At 42.1% G+C, this 24,747-nt stretch overlaps 1 protein-coding gene across 1 annotated transcript in view; it reads right to left on the bottom strand.

Annotated features, from left to right (window-relative positions):
• Positions 1 to 19,337, bottom strand: part of LOC139458606 (phosphatidylserine lipase ABHD16A-like) — a 32,782-nt gene extending 13,445 nt beyond the window's left edge. Inside the window, exons 1-12 of the mRNA XM_071240032.1 lie at positions 19,265 to 19,337; positions 16,215 to 16,274; positions 14,866 to 14,932; positions 11,416 to 11,502; positions 10,364 to 10,449; positions 9,998 to 10,071; positions 7,897 to 7,986; positions 7,007 to 7,080; positions 5,807 to 5,847; positions 5,430 to 5,531; positions 4,903 to 5,016; positions 3,903 to 4,067 (exon numbers count right to left, since the gene is read on the bottom strand). Of these exons, the coding sequence (XP_071096133.1) occupies positions 3,903 to 4,067; positions 4,903 to 5,016; positions 5,430 to 5,531; positions 5,807 to 5,847; positions 7,007 to 7,080; positions 7,897 to 7,986; positions 9,998 to 10,071; positions 10,364 to 10,449; positions 11,416 to 11,502; positions 14,866 to 14,932; positions 16,215 to 16,274; positions 19,265 to 19,333 (1,029 nt within the window). The 5' untranslated portion in view covers positions 19,334 to 19,337. The remainder of the gene's footprint in view (positions 1 to 3,902; positions 4,068 to 4,902; positions 5,017 to 5,429; positions 5,532 to 5,806; positions 5,848 to 7,006; positions 7,081 to 7,896; positions 7,987 to 9,997; positions 10,072 to 10,363; positions 10,450 to 11,415; positions 11,503 to 14,865; positions 14,933 to 16,214; positions 16,275 to 19,264) is intronic.
• Positions 19,338 to 24,747: the final 5,410 nt, after the last annotated feature.

Below are 24,747 nucleotides of genomic sequence, written 5' to 3'. Positions count from 1 at the left end.
TGCACAGATACCTTATCTGGCGAATGAATGTGATGTTTACAACACCACTTCCTGAAAATAACCCAACGTGCATTATACACCTTCTGGGTAGAATCACGATGCATACTAACGTATGCCCGAGACGCCCGGCGAGAAAAACCTTTACTCCTCAGACGCTCGGTGACAACATCCACGCGTGCAGATTGAACTGCCCTGCGTTTGGATGAAGCTGACGGGTGTGAGGGTGGATCAAGAGATCCGGTCTCACAGGCAGTGGAAGTGGCGACTGCGTGACCTGGGTCAGCAAGTCGGGGTACCACGATCTGTTCGGCCACATGGGCGCGATCAGTAACATTCGACAGCGAACTCCTCGGAGCCGGCTTAGAATGTGTGGTATCAACGCTGTCGGCGGATAAGCATAAGCGTCCAAGCCCGTCCAGTCTAACGCGAGAGCATCGTGATCGATGGCCCTCGGGTCCGGGACTGGTGATACAAACAACGGGAGTTGATTGTTGAACCGCGTTGCGAACAGGTCGACCATCGGACGACCCAAACGTTCACACAGCCACTGAAACACTACTGGGTTCAGCATCCACTCTGTGGGGCTCGGATCCTGAGGCCTCGATACAGCGTCGGCCAGTACGTTCCGCACACCTGGGATGTGACGGGCGCGTATCTGGCACGGGACACTGTCCACCAGAGCGTAAAACTCGAACGTGAGATCGAGTAGCGAGTGACTGTGGGTTCCCCCCAGTTTGTTCACATAGGACACTACCGTCGTGTTGTCTGTCGCCAGCATGAGCCGGGCGTCGACGAGACGATGCTTCCAGTGATTGACTGCGTTGATCACTGCCTTGAACTCGAGACAATTGATGTGAAGACCTAGTTCGTCTACGCACCACAGCCCCGAGCTCACCTCCCCCTCTAGATGGGCGCCCCAGCCCACTAGAGAGGCGTCTGTATACAGGTTCAACGTAGCCCGGTAGGGCCGCATAGAGACTCCTGATACGACATTGTAAGGGACTGTCCACCACTCCAGATGCGGTCGGAGCCGATCCGGGAGGGCGACGGTCGCACTGTTCACCTCCGTAGCTAACAACTGGATTAAAAACCGTTGCAGCGGGCGGAGTTGGAGCCGACCCCGTTCGGTGCAGGCCTGGGCTGATACAAGTAGCCCTAACAGCTGTTCCCAAAAGTGAACAGTCTGTTGCACCGCTAAGACTTTGGCAATCATCGCCTGAATTTTGTGCCACCGGTCTGGGGGGACAAAGAGGCGATGGGACACCGTGTTGAACCGACCTCCGATGAACTGCAAGTTCTGAGAAGGGGTTAACTCGCTCTTGGGGAGATTGACAATCCACCCCAATTGCTCCTAGAGCCGACGTGCGAAAACGAGATGGCGTGACAGGGTGTCCGTCATTCGATTTGCTACTAGCGAGTCGTCCAGGTACGCGAAGTACCGGACACCCCTCCGGTGGAGGAACCCCACTATGGGGGTGGTTAACCGGGTGAACAGCCAGGGAGCGGATGAAAGACCGAATGGGAGTACAACCCATTCGTAGTGCCTGCCTTGAAAGACAAACCTGAGATACTTGTGATGATCCGGGTGAATCGGAACATGCAGATAAGCATCCTTCAGGTCGATCGAAGCGAGCCAGTCGGCCGGCATGATCAGTGCTTTCAGGTCCTCCAAGCTCAACATTCTGAACTTGGGCGGCTTGCGCAGGTAGAACTCGTTGAACGATTTCACGTTGTGAATCATTCTGAGTTCGGCACTGTCCTTCTTGGGAACTAGAAATATCCTGGAGTAAAACCCCAGTGTTATTTCTGGTAGAGCTAACTCCCGAACTGCCCTCTTCTCCACCAACCTGCCGATGGCATCGGCGAGGAAGGGAAGATCGGTTTCCGAATAGAAACCTGCCGACGGGGCAACTGTGAGCGGCGGATTCGCTTTGAGATCAAGCCGATAGCCGTACCGAATCGTGTTGACCACCCACGGGTCGTCGAACACTTGTTCCCAATTCTCCCAGTAAGTCTGGAGTCTGGCTCCCACTGGGGAAGGAAAGGGGGGCCTGACAGGCTGCGGCAGGCGCAACTGTTCAGGGCCAAGTGACTCGGGTTCGCCTTAGGGCCAACCGAAGTTGGCGCTGTCGGCATACGAACCCCTCCAATGAGAGTCACCTGGAGGGGCCCTTGCCATCCTTAGACGACTTGGGCTTCCCCCAGTTCCCCGTCTTCCCGCGAAAGGGCAGCTGATAGCCCATACCGGAGCCCTCAGGGCGGGGCTACTTCCCAGAGGAAGAAGAACCCGACCCCTGAGACCTACCGGCCGCAGCAGCCTGGGGCGCGCTCCGGTTAGGAGCGGCACCCAGGCGCCTATGCAGGGACCCAACAAGAGCAAGTGTGTGCCGAGAGTCCTCGGCAACGTACTCCAGGGAAGCATTTAAACTGAGCAGGCAGATGTAAATGCGCTGGTCACGGTCCGTGGGAGAACCTTCGACCAGACTGGCCGCTGCAGCCAAGTAAGTGTCTCCGTGAGACATGGAGTGCCGAGCGAGGGCGTCCAGCTGGTGCAAGGTAGCTTGCGTTACCGTAGCAGCCGGTGGGGCACGGACACCCAACCGCTCAACATGGGCCTCCGCGGTAGGACCAGCCTCGGGAAAGGCAAGGTCATGTACCGGGAATAAACCCTTTCTCCACGACGTCGGAGGCAACGGGAGACCCCGACCGGAGGCCGCCACGAAGGCGTTCTCCAAGGAAGGCTTGATACCGCGCAGCAAGGTTGATGCGGGGAAAGCCATGTCGGAAGACTCATCGTATACCTCGGAGGAACCCACAGTCGTGGATTCCCCGCGGTACCGGCCGGGGCATGTCCTCAAAAAGGTCATAAACCATGGCCACGCGGTCCTTAACCGATAGCGGGTGCAACGGTTCGGGGGAAGGACCGGTGACCACGGGAGCCGCCGCCGTACCGGTGGACCCCGCGGCCACCAAAGTGGCCGGGGACGGAACAGCCAGCGGCCTATCCTGAGATAAGGCCGCCAGCTTGGAGTCCACAAGTTATGCAAGTAATGCAGCGACGGAATCCCCGGACAGCCCACGGGCCGCCAAGGGATCCGCCGCAGCCGTGGTGGTGGTACCCGCAAGGGGACCCCGACCGGACGAGCCGGCCACCACAGGGGTGGAAACGGACTGCACATAGAGCCGGTAGCGCTCGCTTGCGGCACACCCCGCAGCTCCTGGTTGCGGGGGTGGAGGACGGCGAAACATCCATGTCAGACATTTTGTTTGTACTATAAACAAAGAGCAAAACATGGTTACAACACACGCACCACAAATAGTCACAAACGAGTATTTTCACAAGAAAATAAACGAGCAATGGGAATATAGAACATACACATATAACATATAGAGGAATAAGTGATGTAAAAACCCCAAGATATACTAGAACAGGGGAACGTAAGACGCAACGTGCATACGAGACACCCCGCAAGTATATAGAAAAAAAGGGCGGGAAAAATATTTCCTTTTGGCGGGAAAAATATTTCCAAGCGTAGTTACAGCAAACGCCCCGTAAAAACACAGTTTATTAGAGAGAATAAACAGTAATAAATATCACCGAATGGTCGGAAAAACAGGAACGCTTGAGCAGTTTATTGTACGTCTTGCTAGAGCAAGCGAAGAGACAAGAGTGAAGGGTGTCACATGGCAGCTAGGTGGCTACGCACGTGCTGCATGAGGTAATTGAGATCTCTGTGGTAGATTTCGCTATAGCAGCAGCAGCCTCGGTATAACAGTGGTAACGTATTACTTAATGTAATATGTCTGCATCAATCCACCATGTATCAATAGCAAACAACCATATCAACAAATGATATATCCATAGCAACCCACCATAGCAAACCTTCTGTGCAGCAACCTACCATGTACTTAATATCAGGATAGTTCATGGCAGCCCAACTGGCGGAGTACCCGCCGATAGACCAGGCGAATATGATGATGTTCTGTGGCTGAAATCCCAGCTTGTGAATGGCGTACTGCATGACAGCATCGATGGCGTTCTGTTCCTGGTCAGGGAACGGAATTCCCTGTGGACACAAGACACAAACTAATCATACATTGTATCGTGGTACGAAGGTTGTATCATACAGTGGTGGCAGGTATTAATCAAAACACTTACTTCTGTTAACAAATTACCATTGTTGCTTAACACCTCGCACAGCAATAGTCATGTTACATGATGGGTGCCTGTAAATAATCGATTCTGGAGCAGACAAATCTGTGGTTGATATTATGACATATGTCAAATGCAGTCAGAATCTGAAAACTGAATCCATTCCTGTCGTTCGCCAAGTATTAGTTGCTGGGGACCCATTCTAACCCAGAATCCCCATGGAGGTGTTGTCCACAATTTGTTTATTTGTTCTTTAAATGTTTAACGCCGCATTAGCAATATTCCTGCTTTATGATGTCAGTTTCTAAATAATCGAGTCTGGACCAGACAATCCAGTGACTGACATCATGAGCATCCATCCATGCAATTGGGTAAGTATGACATGCATTAACCAAGTCAGCGAACCTGACAACCCGATCCCGTTAGTCACCTCTTACGACAAGCATAGTCGCCTCTTATGGCAAGCATGGGTTGCTGAAGACCAATTCTAACCTATTCTATTGATGCTATTTTGTAAATTTGAATGACACAAGCTGACGACTGTCGCCATTTTGTAGTGCAAATGCAACAGGGTAACAATCGTAGCTATTTGTAATGGAACATTTTTCACACAGCTACAAGACACTCAATTTTCCCTGCAAGGAGGAATGGAACAAAGGGTGAAACCCATGTGTATGTATATGGTGCTGACTGACAAAAAGATATGAATAATATTTCAAACATAAATTTCGGACGATGCCAGAACTTACAGAGCTTCCACCAAATCCTGGGTGGTTCCATCCTAGTATGGAGTAGTTGAGATCCATCGGGGTCCCACAGCAGCCTATCTCATAGAAGCCAGCATTGCCCTCACAGCAGATCACCTAGACAACAAGTCAGAATGTATGAGACACGCCATGGAGCTTTACAAACACATATATGTTCTGCCGTTAGTTATCACGGATTAGAATCTCATCATCAAGCCTTCCAAACATATTTCCTCCAACTGCACGGAGGCTTCTCATTAAGGTTTAAAGCGATGGTACATGTCAAAGGCACTTCTGAACCACAAAACAAATGTGATGAAACTGTCACAGTATGTCTAGTTTTTACAAGAAAAACAACCAGCAATGACAACAATTTTCAGACATAAAAGTTTCTGGTTTTGAGATATTTTGCTGTGGCCATTCATCATTTCCAGAAAGAACAAACTTACGAGCGAGTAGGCAGCTGCAGTAAAAGAATTACAGTTGTCAGTTCAGAACTCTGGATGTTCAAATGACAACCCTCAACATACCAGTGTGTTGCCATTTCCTGACTTGACGCTGCGTCGGTCCAGGAACATGGTGTCAATGTCGTTGTTGTCCTCTGTTACCACCTTCGCTCGGACGCCATGTTTCTGTAAATACAGACTACCAGTTTTCGAGGGATGTCCTTGGTGTTTAACCCTATAGTACTCTTAGATGCTTACCACTTCGGTGACAAACTTAGAGACATAATCTGGCCGAATCTGGGATTCAAACTACAATCAAAGGTTTCTAAGGGAAACAACTCTGCAAAATGTCTTATGGCGCCTTAAACATGTTAAATGACTGGGCCACCTGAGTCTCCATTATAAGTCCTATACAGACCCTGACTCTGGTACAAAGCATCAGCAGCAAACACCATCCCTACCTCTTCTATCAGCTTGGCTCTGTTCTGTATGAGAGTGTCACCTACAAAAGATAGCAGTTACAATCAGTCTTCCAACATGTCAACAACAGTTTCCTTCGATTCCACTCCTTATCAAGTACATGTGATTTGTTTCTTAAAATTCTTTGTTTGTTGTTTATTCAGCAATATTCCAGATTTATGACATGGGCCTTTACATAAAAAGCGTCTGGACCAGACAATCCAGTGATTGATATCATGAGCAATGGTCCATGTCGTTGGGTTATGATGACATGTTATCAAGTCGACGAGCCTGACCGCCCAATCCATTTAGTCACAGTTTGATATGGGAAGAAAGTCCAAAGTGATGCAGGTCTTGAACGAGTACCATTTTTGTGACACCTGTGAGAATATGTATGGTGTCAACAAACCAAGAATTACAATCTGGGCAAGTCTGGGACAGGAACTTAAATGTTCCTGGCCCGCCCAAGGGACACGACTCTGCATAAACAGTGAGTGAGTTGGGTTTAACGCCGCTTTTAACAGTATTCCAGTTACATCACGGCATGTCAGCTTAATGTGGGAGGAAAGCTCGAAGTGATGCAAGTCTCAGACGTTTACCACTTCAGTGAAACCCACGAGCACAGGTATGGTGCTGACAAACCTAGAAACATACCCGGGGTGAACTGGGATTCAAACCTACAATCAAAGGTTTCTGGCGTGCCCAAGGGACGCAACTCTGCACAGCGAATCACGTCGCCTTAGACAACTGGGCCACCCGTGCCCCCTCTGCATAAACAATTACGGCACATTAGACAACTGTCCACATTTGCACTGTTGCTACAAAAGTTTGTAACAAGTGAGTGAGTTGGATTTAACACCAATTTGAACAGTATTCCACGGCGTGTCAGCTTATGTGGGAGGAAAGCCTGAAGTGATTCAGGTCTTAGACATTTACCACTTTGGTAAAACCCTTGAGCACGAACAAACCTAAAGACATAATCGGGTCTAACCAGGATTCAAACCCACGACCATAGATTTCTGACAAGAAATTGCGGCACTTTTGATGACTGGGCCACCAGTGTCCCGCTTGTCACATGAACTGCCTTGTGAGTACAGGGGGTAACACTGTGTGACACGGTTGACTGTGTGTTGGCGAATGGGTCCAGGACACAGACTGCAGATACTACCCTGGATAACGGAGGGTGACCCTACAGAACTTACTGATTAGTGTTTTCATGATGGAGGTTGTGCCGGGGTAGACCATCCTGCGGCCGAAAGTGTGAATGGCAACATAACTGAAACCAGATAAAAACATTCAGTTAGAAAACTTAAATAGTTTGAAATGCTTTGTTGTAGAGTTACAATGGCACTTTCAAAACACAATGGCATGATTAAAATATGAACCCAATGCCTTGAAGGCATACTTAGAATCACTTTTTATAAACCTGAGTCATGTTTATCACATGAAGCCAGTGATAAATGTACTTTCGCGCAAGTACACTAGACAAATACATGGTTACATTGGTCACTTGTGTCAATAGAATGATCGAGCAACGGTTACTTGTGTCAATGTGATGATTGGTCATCGGTTACTTGTGTCAATGTGATGATCGAGCATCGGTTACTGGTGTCAATGCGATGATCGAGCAATATTCACTTGTATCAATGTGATGATTGGTCATCGGTCACTTGTGTCAATGTGATGATCGAGCATCCGTCACTCGTGTCAGGGTAATGATTGGTCATCGGTCACTTGTGTTAATGTGATGATCAGGCATCCGTCACTTGTGTCAGTGTGATGATTGGTCATCGGTCACTTGTGTCAGTGTGATGATTGGTCATCTGTCACTTGTGTTAATGTGATGATCAAGCATCAGTTACTTGTGTCAATGTGATGATCAAGTATTGGTCACTCGTGTCATTGTGATGATCGGTCATTGGTCACTCATGTCATCAATATATATTATGTAAGTGATTGACAGACTCAAAGGTCCAGCATGACTACAGGCATAAATGCTTATTTCATCCCAGACAGCATCCAATACTCTGGATCAGTGCTCTCCCTGGCCATTCCTTGGACACAGAACTGTGAGGGCCACCGATGCACCTACCTGATGATGTTGCAGGGCAGTGTTGAGATGGCACTGGCCGGCTGGACGCGGGACGACCGGGGGATCTGAACCTTGGCCTTCTTCACATCCCTGTACAAACCATCAACAACTGTTGTTAAAGTAAGTAAATGTGGCTTGGCCTTCTTCACATCCCTGTACAAACAATCAACAACTGTTGTTAAAGTAAGTAAATGTGGCTTGGCCTTCTTCACATCCCTGTACAAACCATCAACAACTGTTCTTAAAGTAAGTAAATGTGGCTTGGCCTTCTTCACATCCCTGTACAAACCATCAACAACTGTTGTTAAAGTAAGTAAATGTGGCTTGGCCTTCTTCACATCCCTGTACAAACCATCAACAACTGTTGTTAAAGTAAGTAAATGCGGCTTGGCCTTCTTCACATCCCTGTACAAACCATCAACAACTGTTGTTAAAGTAAGTAAATGTGGCTTGGCCTCCTTCACATCTCTGTACAAACCATCAACAACCATTGTTTAAGTAAGTAAATGTGGCTTGGCCTTCTTCACATCTCTGTACAAACCATTAACAACTGTTGTTAAAGTAAGTAAATGTGGCTTGGCCTTCTTCACATCCCTGTACAAACCATCAACAACTGTTCTTAAAGTAAGTAAATGTGGCATGGCCTTCTTCACATCCCTTCTCAAATCATCAACAACTGTTGTTAAAGTAAGTAAATGTGGCTTGGCCTTCTTCACATCCCTGTACAAACCATCAACAACTGTTGTTAAAGTAAGTAAATGTGGCTTGGCCTTCTTCACATCCCTGTACAAACCATTAACAACTGTTGTTAAAGTAAGTTAATGTAGCTTGGCCTTCTTCACGTCCCTGTACAAACCATCAACAACAGTTGTTAAAGTAAGTAAATGTGGCTTGGCCTTCTTCACATCTCTGTACAAACCATCAACAACTGTTGTTTAAGTAAGTAAATGTGGCTTGGCCTTCTTCACGTCCCTGTACAAACCATTAACAACTGTTGTTAAAGTAAGTAAATGTGGCTTGGCCTTCTTCACATCCCTGTACAAACCATTAACAACTGTTGTTAAAGTAAGTAAATGTGGCTTGGCCTTCTTCACATCTCTGTACAAACCATCAACAACTGTTGTTAAAGTAAGTAAATGTGGCTTGGCCTTCTTCACATCTCTGTACAAACCATCAACAACTGTTGTTAAAGTAAGTAAATGTTGCTTGGCCTTCTTCACATCTCTGTACAAACCATCAACAACTGTTGTTAAAGTAAGTAAATGTGGCTTGGCCTTCTTCACGTCCCTGCACAAACCATCAACAACTGTTGTTAAAGTAAGTTAATATAGCTCACCTAGATAATGCCTGTCTGTTTCTTACTTAACTTTGCAGTTCCTGCCTAGTGATGTTGGCCTGTAAATAATCGAGTCTTGGCCAGGCAAATCAGGGGTTGATATAAAGAGCAACATCCCCTGTTGTTGGGTCATGATGACACGCAATGAACCAAGACAGCGAATGAGATCGCCAGATTAATTAAGTCGCCTCTAATGACAAGCATCGGTTGCTAAGGACATATTACATATTATACTACTCAAAAGACATTAAGGGCCACCTGATTCTTTCTTATTACTACAGCCAATCTGTCTGACAGATTAACTATAGTAATGAGAAAGAATACTTATTCTTTAACCTCTTTCAAGTAGAATATTTTCAATCACCTGGCTCCAGTCTATTGGCTGTAATTAAGACAATGAGGTGACTTGGTTGTGAATAAGCTGTCTATTATGTACACTGTAAATTATTATTATTATCTTTTGGAAAACTTGATCTATGTCTTTTGCCCACAATCAGGGGTCCTATACACCATGTCCGAAAGGTCAAACAAGGGCCCAAACCATGTATATATTTAACAATCATTTCCGACTCAGTGCATATGTACACAGGCAACTCAAAATGTATTGGGTGATGTCGATTTCCTGCCATGTCTTTCACAGTTACACAGCTTATCTGGCGCACAGTCCAGCTGAATTTGCTGTTCCAAGTTTTCAGCGGACTGTTGATAATCACCACAGGACAAGGGTGATACTTTGGGAGACTTGTAATTATTAGAAAGTCTTACCCTTGATTGACATCAGTCCAGCGGAAATCAACTGGCCACGCCCAGAACTCGTAGTCATAACGCCACAAAGCTCGCTGAGGAAAACAAATATAAGACAATCAGAACATTACTCTGGGCATGAAATATACATGAAAATTGTGTTTGTTTGTTTGTTGTTTAACGCCGCACTCAGCAATATTCCAGCTATATGACGGCGGTCTGTAAAATAATCGAGTCTGGACCAGACAATCCAGTGATTGACATGATGAGCATCGACCCACGCAATCGAAACAAAACAATTCTTCTTTGCAATGTTATTACTGAAAACAAATACACTCCTTGTGAGGAAGCAGTACCTCGAGGTCGTGCTGAAGTTAGAGGACTCACCCTGTTGGCCTCGGTGAGTGATCTCTCACATGTCATCAATGTTGAGATGAAGGTCATGTAGTCCGGGTTAGAGAAGCGGCCAATACCTGGACAAGGAATGGAACAAGTGGCAGCAACTTTAGAACACAACACAAACATTGCATGGGAATACATTGCGACACGGGTATCTGTATTTGGATACATTTTACAATATATTGTGAGCTATTATGTCTTCTTAGGCCAAAGTGGCGCCAAACCTCTGGATATCCCCTCTTGTGTGCAATAATGCCAAAGTCAGCATGTTAGTCCCCCCCCCCACCATTTTGGAGTCATGGATATAGGGGATACAACAATGTGAGGGAAACAGCACTTCCGGGTTTCTGCTGTTTTGTCAATCAATTTCGAAGAGAAAAATTATTTGTGAATGAATTTCTATGTACAGTTCTGTGCTAGGGCCTTTTTATCTAACCCAGAATACCCACAGTAAGACCAGCATAGATTGCTGGGTTGATTTGAACACAGAATACCCCCAGTAAGACCAGCATAGATTGCTGGGTTGATTTGAACACAGAATACCCCCAGTAAGACCAGCATAGATTGCTGGGTTGATTTGAACACAGAATCCTCACAGTACGACCAGCATAGATTGCTGGGGCCTATTTTAATAGAGAATACCCATGTTACGATCAGCATAGATTGCTGGGGCCTATTTTAATCGAGAATACCCATCTTACGACCAGCATAGATTGCTGGGGCCTATTTTAATCCAGGATCCTCACGGAACGACCAGCATAGATTACTGGGGCCTATTTTAATCGAGAATACCCATCTTACGACCAGCATAGATTGCTGGGGCCTATTTTAATCCAGGATCCTCACGGAACGACCAGCATAGATTACTGGGGCCTATCTTAATCCAGAATACCCATGTTACGACCAGCATAGATTACGGGGACCTATTTGAACCTAGGATCCTCACGGTACGACCAGCATAGATTACTGGGGCCGATTTCAACCAAGGATCCTCATGTTACGACCAGCATAGAATGAATGACTATGAATATAACATATACCTCTAGTGAAGAAGGATACAGCATAGATGATCCCGATGGAGATGAGGAACTTGGCGATGGTCGTCAACCCCTCCGTGCTGAAGTACCCTGGAGAACAAGGAAAACAATGAACGAATGAGTGTTGTTTTGCGCCACAATATTTCAGCTGCAAGAAGGTGAACTGTACACAATCAAGTCTGGATCAGGGAACCCAGGGAGGGAGGAAGGTTCCACACTGCTGTGAATGAATGCACAAACTACTTCCTCGTCTGATCCCTCAAAGCATTCTTAGTCGAAAATTGAATTATCATCCTGAACTGTTTCCACAGGAGATACTGCTTAGGTGAGATCAAGCTACATCTCCTCGGAGCAACCTGTACAATGAAACTGCCTCACAATTAGAGCTGGCTAAACAGATCGATAATCGGAATTATCATTGATGTAAAGAAAGTTGTGTCATTGATAATATCTTATATATACCATTGTGTGATAACCATCAGTATGTTATGCCTGTATCTATGTTCATGTCATAACCATCAGTATGTTATGGTTGTATCCAAGTTCATGTTATAACCATCAGTATGTTATGGTTGTATCCATGTTCATGTTATAACCACCAGAATGTTATGGTTATATCTATGCTCATGTTATAACCATCAGGATGTTATGGTTGTATCTATGTTCATGTTATAACCATCAGGATGTTATGGTTGTATCTATGTTCATGTTATAACCATCAGTATGTTATGGTTGTATATATGTTCATGTTATAACCATCAGTATGTAATGGTTGTATCCAAGTTCATGTAATAACCATCAGTATGTTATGGTTGTATCCAAGTTCAAGTTATAACCATCAGTATGTAATGGTTGTATCCAAGTTCATGTAATAACCATCAGTATGTTATGGTTGTATCCAAGTTCATGTTATAACCATCAGTATGAAAAGGTTAAATCCAAGTTCATGTAATAACCATCAGTATGTTATGGTTGTATCTATGTTCATGTTATAACCATCAGTATGTAATGGTTGTATCCAAGTTCATGTAATAACCATCAGTATGTTATGCCTGTATCTATGTTCATGTTATAACCATCAGTATGTTATGGTTATATCTATGTTCATGTTATAACCATCAGTATGTTATGGTTAATTCCAAGTTCATGCAATAACCATCAGTATATTATAGTTGTATCCACGTTCATGTTATAACCATCAGTATGTTATGGTTGTATCCAAGTTCATGTTACAACCATCAGTATGTTATGGTTGTATCTATCTTCATGTTATAACCATCAGTATGTTATGGTTGTATCCAAGTTCATGTTACAACCATCAGTATGTTATGGTTGTATCTATGTTCATGTAATAACCATCAGTATGTTATGGTTGTATCTATCTTCATGTTATAACCATCAGTGTGTTATGGTTATATCTATGTTCATGTCATAACCATCAAAATGTTATGGTTATATCTATGTTCATGTTATAACCATCAGTATGTTATGGTTATATCTATGTTCATGTAATAACCATCAGTATGTTATGGTTATATCCATGTTCATGTAATAACCATCAGTATGTTATGGTTATATCCATGTTCATATTATGACCATCAGTATGTTATGGTTATATCTATGTTCATGTTATAACCATCAAAATGTTATGGTTATATCTATGTTCAAGTTATAACCATCAGTATGTTATGGTTATATCCATGTTCATGTCATAACCATCAGTATGTTATGGTTGTATGTATGTTCATGTTATAACCATAAGTAAGTTATGGTTATATCCATGTTCATGGTATAACCATCAGTATGTTATGGCTATATCCATGTTCAAGTTATAACCATCAGTATGTTATGGTTATATCTATGTTCATGTTATAACCATCAGTATGTTATGGTTATATCCATGTTCATGGTATAACCATCAGTATGGTATGGTTGTATCTATGTTCATGTTATAACCATCAGTATGTTATGGTTATATCTATGTTCATGTTATAACCATCAAAATGTTATGGTTATATCTATGTTCATGTTATAACCATCAGTATGTTATGGTTGTATCTATGTTCATGTTATAACCATCAGCATGTTATGGTTAAATCCAAGTTCATGCAATAACCATCAGTATATCATGGTTGTATCTATGTTCATGTTATAACCACCAGTATGTTATGGTTGTATCCAAGTTCATGTTATAACCATCAGTATGTTATGGTTATATCTATGTTCATGTAAGAACCATCAGTATCCTATGGTTATATCTATGTTCATGTAATAACCATCAGTATGTTATGGTTATATCTATGTTCATGTTATGACCATCAGTATGTTATGGTTATATCTATGTTCATGTTATAACCATCAAAATGTTATGGTTATATTTATGTTCAAGTTATAACCACCAGGATGTTATGGCTATATCCATGTTGTATCAGTCACTATGTCATCATGTTATATCATGTTAAAGTAATATACCTCAGTATCTTGTTATATCCATTTTCATGTTATATCCATTAGTATCTAATGTCATGCATGTTTATGTTATAACCATGTTCCATTGTATGTTTCATTGTCCTGCAGTATATGAAACAGAAAGTAGAAAACTAGAAGCATGTCCTCCCGCTATGAATGTCCAGCTGAGGCAGTCCAGCTTTAAAGGACAAGGTAGGATAACGGCCCTTGTTTTACGACAGGATCTGCATATTCTGAGAAAGGAGCAAAACCTTTCAAACTTGTTACGACAGTTATCAGATATGTTCATATGAATGAGACAGACTTTGTTCATTCCCACTTTTGTATGTATTGCACTTATAACAACACTAATGTAAGGCTAAAATGTGTTGAAAAAGCTAATTTTAGATGCTTACAGAAGCATTTTAAATATTTGAACATGAGCATGTCTTTGACCTGAGCTGATTTTCGAAGGGATGTAGATAAAACAATACAAATATAAGGTCAAAAACAATGTTGGGCCACAAATTTTGCTCTTCGTTAGGTTTATCTTGAAGTTGGAAAATCGTCCCGTATTCTGACTATACTTACGCACTTGAACAAGAAGAAAAAAGGCTGGTCGTCAACCATGTGAACATGGCTGATAGTGTTCATACCATTATCCAACCTTTGAAACATCAAACTTGGGCCTTGGGTTTCAAGTTAAATTCATAGGTTTCCAATCCATGTTAGACATCTGTGATTTGAATAGACTGTATTCTCAGGGGTGAGTTTCCTCAGTTGGGACATTTTCCAGGGGTAGGTTGCTCTAAACACTGCTACCTCAGGGTAGGAGTAATTTTATTGAGTATAATGACTATCGGGAGAATAGGCCGACATGATGCAGGTCTAAAAAAACATTAACCACTTTGGTAACAAATCATAATCAGGGCAAATCTTGAATCAAACCCAGATCACTGGATCCTGACAAGACTAAGGGACGCAACTCTGCACCATGTGACCCACCTCGTCTGTAGAGCACGGTCAGCAGCACCGGGGATGTCCAGTAGGAGAGTGACCAACAGAAGTGGATCTGAAACAGTGGGAGGTGTCATTACATCCAGGGGGTATAGCTGAACTGTGAGCCTACAACATAGTCATGGTTTCTTCATTCGCATTGTTTACACAGTGAGTTAGTGAGTTGGGTTTAAAGTCCCTTTTAGCAGTATTCCAGTTATATCATGGCGTGTCAGCTTCATGTGGGAGGAAGCCTGAAGTGATGCAGGTCTCAGACGTTTACCACTTCGGTGAAACCCACAAGCACGGGTATGGTGCTGACAAACCTAGAAACATAATAGGTGCGAACTAGGATTCGAACCCACGATCATAGGTTTCTGGCGTGCCCATGGGAAAAAACTCTGCACAGCGAATTGCTGCGCCTAAGACGACTGGGCCACCCGTGGCCCCCTTTTTTACACAGAGTGAGGTTAGGTGAACTAGGGTTTACTGTTGCGTTCAAGATTATTTCCCTAAAATGGCAATGTGTATGTGTGTCTACTTGTATTAGCCCGGATACTGCCGGTTTCACAGTGTTGGCCTACCAAGATGCCATGCCACAGATTAACGTGGATACCCAACTCAGTATGCTTGTCGTAAGAGGTGACTAACAGGATCTTGTGGTCAGGCTCGATGACTTGGTTGATGCATGTCATCGATCCCAATTGCGTGGATCGATGTTCATGATGTCAATCCCTTGATTGTCTGGTACCTGACTCAATTATTTACAGATCGCCATCTTTTAACGTCTCTCCGTGTGACACAGCCAGGGATCGAACCCCTGACATTCCTCTCTATCCACTAGACCACGTAGGTAGTCTTTAACACAGGGATTTTAGGAAATTGACAATATACAGGGATGAAGAGTGGTGTATCTCCCCAGTCATCACTGTTCCTGCTACATCATGGCAGCAAGTACCTGATCAAGTCTGGACCAGACAAACCTGTGGTTGATAAAATGAGCAAAGCTATGCAATTAAGAAAGAATGACGATCACCCAAGTCACTGAGCAAAGATCAATCATTGAGGGCCTACCCTGTACGATGCAATTATTGACAGTAGTACATCAATATACTGTTTTACCAATCAAATATTTCCATTTACATGTGATTATTTGTATAGGAGTCTTAAAACAAAATTATTGTTAGTATGGGTTCTTTGACACACATTTTCTGACAAATGGAGAAAAACTTATAATGGATTATCATGTATATATCCAATGATTGACAAAAACACTAACTGATTATGTTCAAAATAAAGCGTGAAAACATAAGCCAAGTACCGATAGATAATGAATAAATACATGATAATTTACCCACCACTTTGATAAACTTGTCCCCGCCAGCCTCAATGAAACCAGGCCGATAAAGGCGCCCAGGCTGAAAGACATAAAAAAATTGTGCAACATGTTTACAAATATTCAAAGCAACGAAATAAATGATCAATTACCTGTCAGGATACATTTAAAAAACTAAGTGTTTTGTTTCTCATTACCAACCGACCCTAGTGAGTGAGTTGGGTTTAACTCTGCTTTGAACAATCAGCATGGTCAGTGATAGAAATTGGCACTTGTCCTTGAGTCCTTGCCAAACTTCCCAAAAGTTAAGGTACTAGTATCATAAGGACTAGTAGACATTTGCCATTTTTAAGTGTTTTACTATATATGTTATCAGCAGTAGAAACTAACATTTTTAGTCCACTAGCCCTTATAATGATAACATATAGCCAAACCCCTAAAACTGGCAAATGTCTACTGGTCCTTATGATATAGTAACTATCAGTCAGGGTGGCCTCTTTTGGGGGTGGATTTTCAATTCCTACTACACGACCCGTTTTTTCACGTGCGAGGGCAAAGTCACTGAAGCGCGTGTTAAAAGGACTTTGAATATCCTGTGTACTAATGTCACCTCACCATTAGCCCTTGGTCGATTTCCAGCCTTCATTACCACCAGGAGACTCTTTTAGCATGTTAAGGTGGCCGCGGCCTGTGCGTTTCGCAGCTAAATGCAGATACACGAGAAGACGACTTGTGTGAACTTGAATGTGTGTGATTTAAAACTGACGTGTTGCACTATCAGGATTGCTTGTTTGAAAATTATTATTACGTGAACTTCACTTGACTATTGGGAAGTTTGGCTAGGACTACAGGACAAGTGCAAATTTCTAACTCTGATGTTATCATTATAAGGATATGTAGACTAAAAATGTTACTTACTATCGCTGAAAAAGTATTCCAGTGATATCACATTGTGTCAGCTTAATCATGTGTCACTGTGGGCAGAAAGCTTGAAAAAAGCGTGAAACTGGATTTAACATCGAGTCCAAGATTATTGCACTTTAGAGCCCACTGAGAAACCATGCCACAGTTTAACATGAATACCCCACTCAGACACAGTATACTGGCTCCAAGCTGACCATTCCTTTTTTAGCCCCTAAATGCCGAGTGCCAGACAGGGTAACAACAAGTACCATCTTTTATCGTCCATAAAGGGTAACTAAAAAAAAGAAGTTATCACTAGCCGTAGCAAACATCCCTCTATGAGAACTCTCATAGTTATGAAAAAGTCATGACCTCACTCTGGAATGCTATGACATCATGATACAATGGATGATGGCACAACTGATGAGGTCACATACTCCTCTGATAACTAAACACAATTAAACAACAAAACCTAAGTGTTCTGATAAAAAACAGACACAATATTTAATCAACAATTAATGTGGTATCCATTTAATTTGCAAAACTGAATAGCATATTTGTTTCAAATTGGGTTTCAGAAAAACGAAAATATTTATCAGCATGATCAAGAACAGTATTCATAATAAAGTATCAACAGGTCAAGTATCAAGACAAGTATTCAGTGAAAAGTTTCCAGGATCCAAATCCATTCAACAAAGTTTTTCAACAAATCACTTTAATCAGCAATGATCAGATTACAATGCACATTTCCATTCAATTTACAGTTTCTAATAATACATTGGAATGGCAACATAAACATATTCTCCATTCTTCTTAGTGCACATCCTTGTTTTCATGTTGTACAATTATGAAATTCAAAATTAAGTTGAAGTAGGTCGGAAATGAAATATAAAATAAAATAAAATTCCATACCTGCCTCCCCATAATTAATATTCAAAAGAAGTTAAAGAACTCCCAATTTTTCTCATATCACTATCGTTAATCTGTCTTGTCATGAGTGAGTGAGTGTGAGTTGGGTTTTAACGCCCCTTTTAATATGTTTAACAGTATTCCAGTTATATCGCGACTTGTCAGCTCAATGTGGGAGGAAAGCCCGGAGTGATGCAGGTCTCAGACGTTTACCACTTCGGTGAAACCAACGAGCACAGGTATGGATTGAACCCACAATCATAAGTTTCTGGCGTGCCCAAAGGATGGAACTCTGCACAGTGAAATGCGGCACCATAGACGACTGGGCCACCCGTGCCCCCGTCTTGTCATGACAGACTAACTATCATTACATGAACTTCTTTTGAGTAGTATATTTTACAAAACAAATGATGAAAAACAAGAATTTGTTCATGTTGTTTTTGTCTCCATCAGGTAAAGTTTTTAAAATCATGATCAGTCATCACAGGCAACAGCTGATGAAAGACTGATCAAGATAAAATTGTCTTAAGTTGTTTATCTATTAAATATAACTTATAAAAATAAGTAACATCATTAACAATTAGATCTAAATAAACATGGTAAATTACCATTTTCATAGAACTTGTATGATAAAATATAAATCTATCTAAATAAATATTGATTAAATAATCAACATTGGATTTTTGCAGACCAGAGTCAAGACTGGACATTATATTGATCAAATTAATTACAAAGACTGAATGGAACACCAAGGAACACTGACACTGAGCACAGTGTGAGGTCTATGCAAATACAACAAGTCCAACAAAGAAAATTATAAAAACAAATGGTTAAGTGTTTCATTTTAAGTCAAGACAGCAGATGTTGTAACAGTGTCACAATAATCATATTACCATATTACGCAAGTTTCTATAACTAAGCTCTTACTAATCCAAGGACAATTTTTACTCTTATTGTTACTATTAGAAGAAAGAGCGATGTCATCAATTAACAGTTACACGAAGTGGAGCTTAATATAACGATACACCATAGTCTATCTTTTTGTCGTAAAAATATGAAGCAGTCGAAAATCGCGTTGTCAAAATAAACCGGCTACAAATAACATAATGCAGACTGGCAATGCGCGAAAACTGAGGCACAGACATCGCAGCAAGGAAACGTTTCGTTTTCTAACAATCGGAAATAGAACCAGGCTACTTTTTTAAGTAACAGACACCAATGTGAAACCATGAATCTGCTTGTCAAATCACACAGTATTACCTCTGTTACGCTCGCCTGGTGAAGACGGTGCAGTCTCGGTCCAAAGATGCATTTCACTAGGGTCGCCATCTTGTCTAATGTAAAAGTGTGCACAAAAACGAATTACGGATTATGCATAAGTGGAACAAATAATAAATGTTTTCAGTGTGAACTGACCGCGGAGAGAGTTGGCGTCATGATACCCTGTTTCTAAATACGTTTTAAATAACACGAGTGTCCGCCTCCACGCAAGAATATGACATAATAGATAATCGAGTCTGGACCAGATTATCCAGTGATTGGTTATGTGACCAATGATCCAGGCTGTTGGGGTACGACGACAGGCTATCCACTTGAAGGTCCAAATGACATATAAAAATGTTTGGAAGAAAATGTTTGCAAACTTGGATGATTAATAATTTATTTCATAGTAGTGTGTGTGTGTGTGTGTGTGTGTGAGCGTGCGTGCGTGCGTTGTGTGTGTGTGTGTGTGTGTGTGTGTGTTAAAACCAATATGATTGTTATTTTATGGACATTAATAAACACCTTGTGTGTCTTGAATGGTAAACTATGGTTCAATATGTATGTTACCTGTCAACTATAGACACAGAAAAAGACTATCATTGAATCACTAACTCAAGGACGCTTTGCTCGAATGTTTTGAAGCTTTCATAAATCACCCCTCTCTTACTGTTTGTAAGCACTGTGTACCGCCTCCGTGGTCGGTCAGCCAAGGACTGGTCGGCTCGGAGTCAGTATACTGTGTCTGAGTGGGGTATTCATGTTAAACTGCGGCATGGTATCTCAGTGAGCTAGCACTATATATCGGCATCAGTCCGGACTAGTACAAGCAGCCACACACATACGTGCATGCACGTCGCTATATAAGTGCAATAATCTTGAAAGTGACGTTCAACCACATTTCACCTCACCTGCATGTAAGCAGTGTATGTGTGTAGTCTGTATTAGTAATAATGTAGTCTTCCGAAAACATCTAAACAACACACAAAAAATCACATGGAGAAAATTCTAGATGTGCATCTTCTAAAATATCAAAATGACGCTGCGTTTGTTTTATCAACACTGCTCCCATGATGCTTGTTACATCACACTTGCACAGCCATAGCCACGGTACACGACATGGAGTCTGTACTAGGAAATGCATACACGTTCTCAAAACCGGGACATAAAAGGATATTTGACACAGGGTGACTAGGTATAAAGTGTACAAGCTGTAGTATGAGAAGAAGTTACCCCCGATGACCGAGCAATTTTCAGAGGGAAATATTCCATCCTGTCTATGAGGTCTCATTCATAACTAGCCCGGTCAGGGCTTCCAGATCATACTGACCCATGGCTGTTATAGCGACTGATTTATGACTACCATTGTCTGCAGTACATTTGACTCCAAAGGCAAATTACCCTGTAGCCATGTCTCCATAACTTAATTGTTATTACGTTTTAGGCGCTAATCCCTGTTGTTAATCATCACCAACATTCCATTGTATTTTGACTGACAGCCAAACTGGGCTACTTTATCACTTCTCGTTAATTACTGTTTTTTATAGTATGGCATTTATTGCCCTAATTGATCATCCCATGGTTGGTTTTTCACGCCCCCATGTCCAATGTCCAAAGCAACGTCGTTGTCTCCTTGTCTGTCCATTGTTGTTCATTACTATATATGTGCTACCATTACACAGTTACTACGGTGTTAGTCAGGCTGGGTATTCCGAGTGCCGGCATAGGGACGACCTCGAGCAGGATGTGCCGCTCGTAGGAAACGCCCTGAGGTGAGCTGGAGCTCCGCTCACCTCTTGTACGCCTGAGCTGGAAGGTCCGCTGATCGCTGTGTTTGTGTTGTCAGAGCAGGTATTCCGCTCATTGTGCAATTGTTGTTTATTGTTTACATGTTGTGCATAAAGCGTTCCGGGACAGTGATGTCGATTTTGTCCTTTATTCCCCCAAGAGCTAATTCCCCGTCAACATGCGCGTTGACAGCAGTACCATCAGGTTAAGGTCATCGTGTCATTGTATTGCACGCCGCAACCCGTGATCTGGGGCGTCTTGATGGATGTGTGCTAGTTTTCGAGGTGAAAGAAAATTATAGGAGGAGATATATTCATGGACTGGTTGGAACATCAGCTATTGCCCATTTTAAACAACCTCAGTGTCATATTCATGGATAACGCCGCCCGGGAACCAGTTACTGTCGCGTCAGTAGTCTAAAGGCGACCATACAGGAATAAATGACATTGTCGACTTCAGGCCATCTGAAACGAAAGTTCATGTAGAAAATTCGGCTGAATAAGAAACCAGTAAAGTACAAGACATATGTGCTGGCGGTCACGGTGTATTACGTACGCCAGTGAGACCTTGTTAGCTCATAACGCACTCAAACCGAAACATGTTGCGCAATTACGATATACGCAATCTTCGCTAGCTACCAGCCTTGTTGAACCAGTTATCACGCCTTTGGGTAAATGACAGATTCATATACGTCATCAGCGGAGATAGGTGCTTCCTCAAGAAATCATCTCCAGAAAAACATTTACTTCTTGATTCCCAAGCCGCAGCCTTCCAGTACACATCCTGTTTCATAACTTTTAACTATTCCATTATTTATCCAAGCAAATATAATCCAGTACATATCCTAAATTGCTACCCAATCATCGCACTGTACTTGTCAAATAAGTACAATACGACTGTCATTCAATATAAAACCAACCTAATCTATTTATCAGATCTTAACGGTTGCATGTTTGTCACGTGCTGTGCACCAATGTATGTCACGTGCATAGACAAAGTTTCACTGAGGAAATTGTATTTGAAGTCACACACGTGATCTATAAAGATTGCAAGGGTAGAGTCTGCCAAATTTTCGTCAGAGGTTGAATACAGGGCTGTTATTAGGTACCTCTACTTAAAAGGGAAATCGGGAAAGGAGATACATGATGAATTGTCAGATGTTTATGGTGACAGTGCACCTTCGTATGCACAGGTCAAATTCTGAGTTGCAGAATTTTAGAGGGGTCGGGTGAACCTGGAAGATGAGCCACGCCCTGGCAGGCCTGTAGAGGTGACCAATGACCAAACCAGTGAAGCTGTGAGACAACTGGTTGTCAAAGACAGGCGAATGAAGGTGTCAGAAATGGCAAAGGCCTTGGACATTTCAGAGGGAAGTGTCCATACCATTTTGCATGGTTTCTATCACAACAGGCTTTTAGCTCTCACACATCGCTGGACAAAGTGCATAGACCTCAATGGTGATTATGTGGAAAAAGAAGAAGCGAGGAGCAATAGCAAATAGGTTAGGCTGGTTATATATTGAATGGCCCTCGTAACAGCAATATTTTGAGACCACCCCCAAATCGGGTGACATTTGCACCTGTGAGAATGCACGGGCCGGTGTGAGGTCATCACCTCGGGACAGGTGTCGGGTAATTACCTCAGGTTATAGGCCGTTTCATACATGCATGACTAGGGTAGGCTAGATTAGGTCAATTTGCGTTACTTTGATATATGCTATTTTCATAGCCTTATGACTCGTATTTATTAAATAAAGCCAGAAAGACATTGTTTTAGCATTTCTGACAATACTTTAACTGATATTATATATTGAAAATGATGATGCGTCCATAATCTATGATAACAGATAACTGAATTTTTTTAATGTCAAGGTCTGTAATATAATAAGGACATGTCCATGATTGGGACAGCTTGGGGGAAAGTCCTTGTTTGACTACAGGGCAGTGGAGGAGCACCTGCTGACGTAACAGGAATGAAGGTTCTGATGATATTAGCTCTTGGTGCTCCTTGTCTTTCTGTTGACTTAAACCCATTCTGTCCCACCTAGCCGTCATCCAAGGTCTGGTTGCCCTACATGAAAATTTTGTAGTTGTTCCCACTGACAAGGCCTCAAATAACATAACCATTATATGTAAGCCTCACTACATTAATTGTTTGATCAAAGAACTTGGAAAATATGACATATCAAATAATGCCACATGTAGGGCCAGTATGTTAACTGAGGAAGAAATCTGCCAAAACCATGATCAGTACTGTCAACTTTTGACTTGACTCTAAGACCTGAAGACATGTCCATTCCCCTTTTGTACTGGATTCCAAGGCTCCATAAACACCCTTACAAAGAGAGTTACTAGTATATTACTCGGTCCAGCAAAAGTACCACCAAATCCCTGTCTCCAACATTAACCGTTACCCTTAATACAATCAAGGAAGACTTTCTTTAAATTCACTGAAAGTATTTGAGACACGTGGAATTATTACCATGTGGATTCTCAAAAACTCAAGGGATTTGCTTGACTTTTTAGCAATCTCAGGAAAGAATCAAGTTCCATCCTTTCAAAACATTTGATTTTTCAACCTTGTACACTACTATCCCACTTCATTCCTTGATCCATTGGGATTTTGTTACAAAACATATTGAGCACAGATACAGTTACGCAACCATATTCATAGGTTCAGGAGAATTTGTATTTAAAACGTGTCTTGCAGATGAATTTCGTCAAAACTGGATGTCAACACTCAACAATAGTACCCGATATATGATGTATTAAGAATATAAAACACTGTTTGAACCTGAAAGATATTTGAGTATTGACAATAGTAAACATGTACGCAGTGTTTTTATTAAATTAAGATGTAATGTTTTCCCTTTACGACAGAACGAGGGTAGATAGCAATCTATTGAATCATATTTACGTATGTGTCCTGTTTGCAATATGTCTGTTGAAGATGAATATCATTTCGTATTGATCCGTAAACATTATATCGAACGACGTAAAGTTTATTTGCCAGAATTGTATTGGAAATTTCCAACTTTATATAAGTTCAAAAGTTTGTTGTGTACAACTCATGATGATTACTAAAACTGCAATGTTATGTATATTATGCATACCAAAAAGACAGGGCGTCGTAAAATCCATGTAATGTGTTTCACTCTGTACTATTGGCATTACATTTCTTGTATATGGGCCAAAGGCCTAAACACAAATAAACTACTTTTGACTTGACGTTTTGACCAGATTGTCCAGTGATTTACAATGAGTGACTGTTGCAAATGAAAAAAACCCCTTATCTGTACTATCAGAGAGCGAGTTGCTTTGTTATCAAACGTGCAAGCGGTTACAAGACCACACAATAGATACCATTGGTTGAATATGGATGCTGCATGTGGCTCTTGATAGGTGGTTTAACGTACATCTAAAAGATTTCAGCACACTGTTGTATCACGTTATTAGCTGCTGAAGAACAAGAATCTGTTTTACATAACATGTGAACTGGACACTTGCTCTAATTAATGTTTTTACTTTTCATTCTTCGAGTGTATCTTCTAAACAAATGTAAAGCAGTATATTCACTTTTCGAGATGCCCGAAAGAGTATATAATAGTGAACGATAAGACCGTTAATTAGAGACAAATAGAAAATGAAATGTGTGTAAATACTTTGTAACTATTGGATTTGTAAATACTCGTTCTT

This window comes from Haliotis cracherodii, unplaced genomic scaffold (genome assembly GCF_022045235.1).
Source record: "Haliotis cracherodii isolate W230 unplaced genomic scaffold, xgHalCrac1.p SCAF_13, whole genome shotgun sequence".
Taxonomy (NCBI): Eukaryota; Metazoa; Mollusca; class Gastropoda; order Lepetellida; family Haliotidae; genus Haliotis; species Haliotis cracherodii.
The sequence above is the reverse complement of the archived record's forward strand: the minus strand, read 5'-3'. Positions and strand labels throughout refer to the sequence as shown.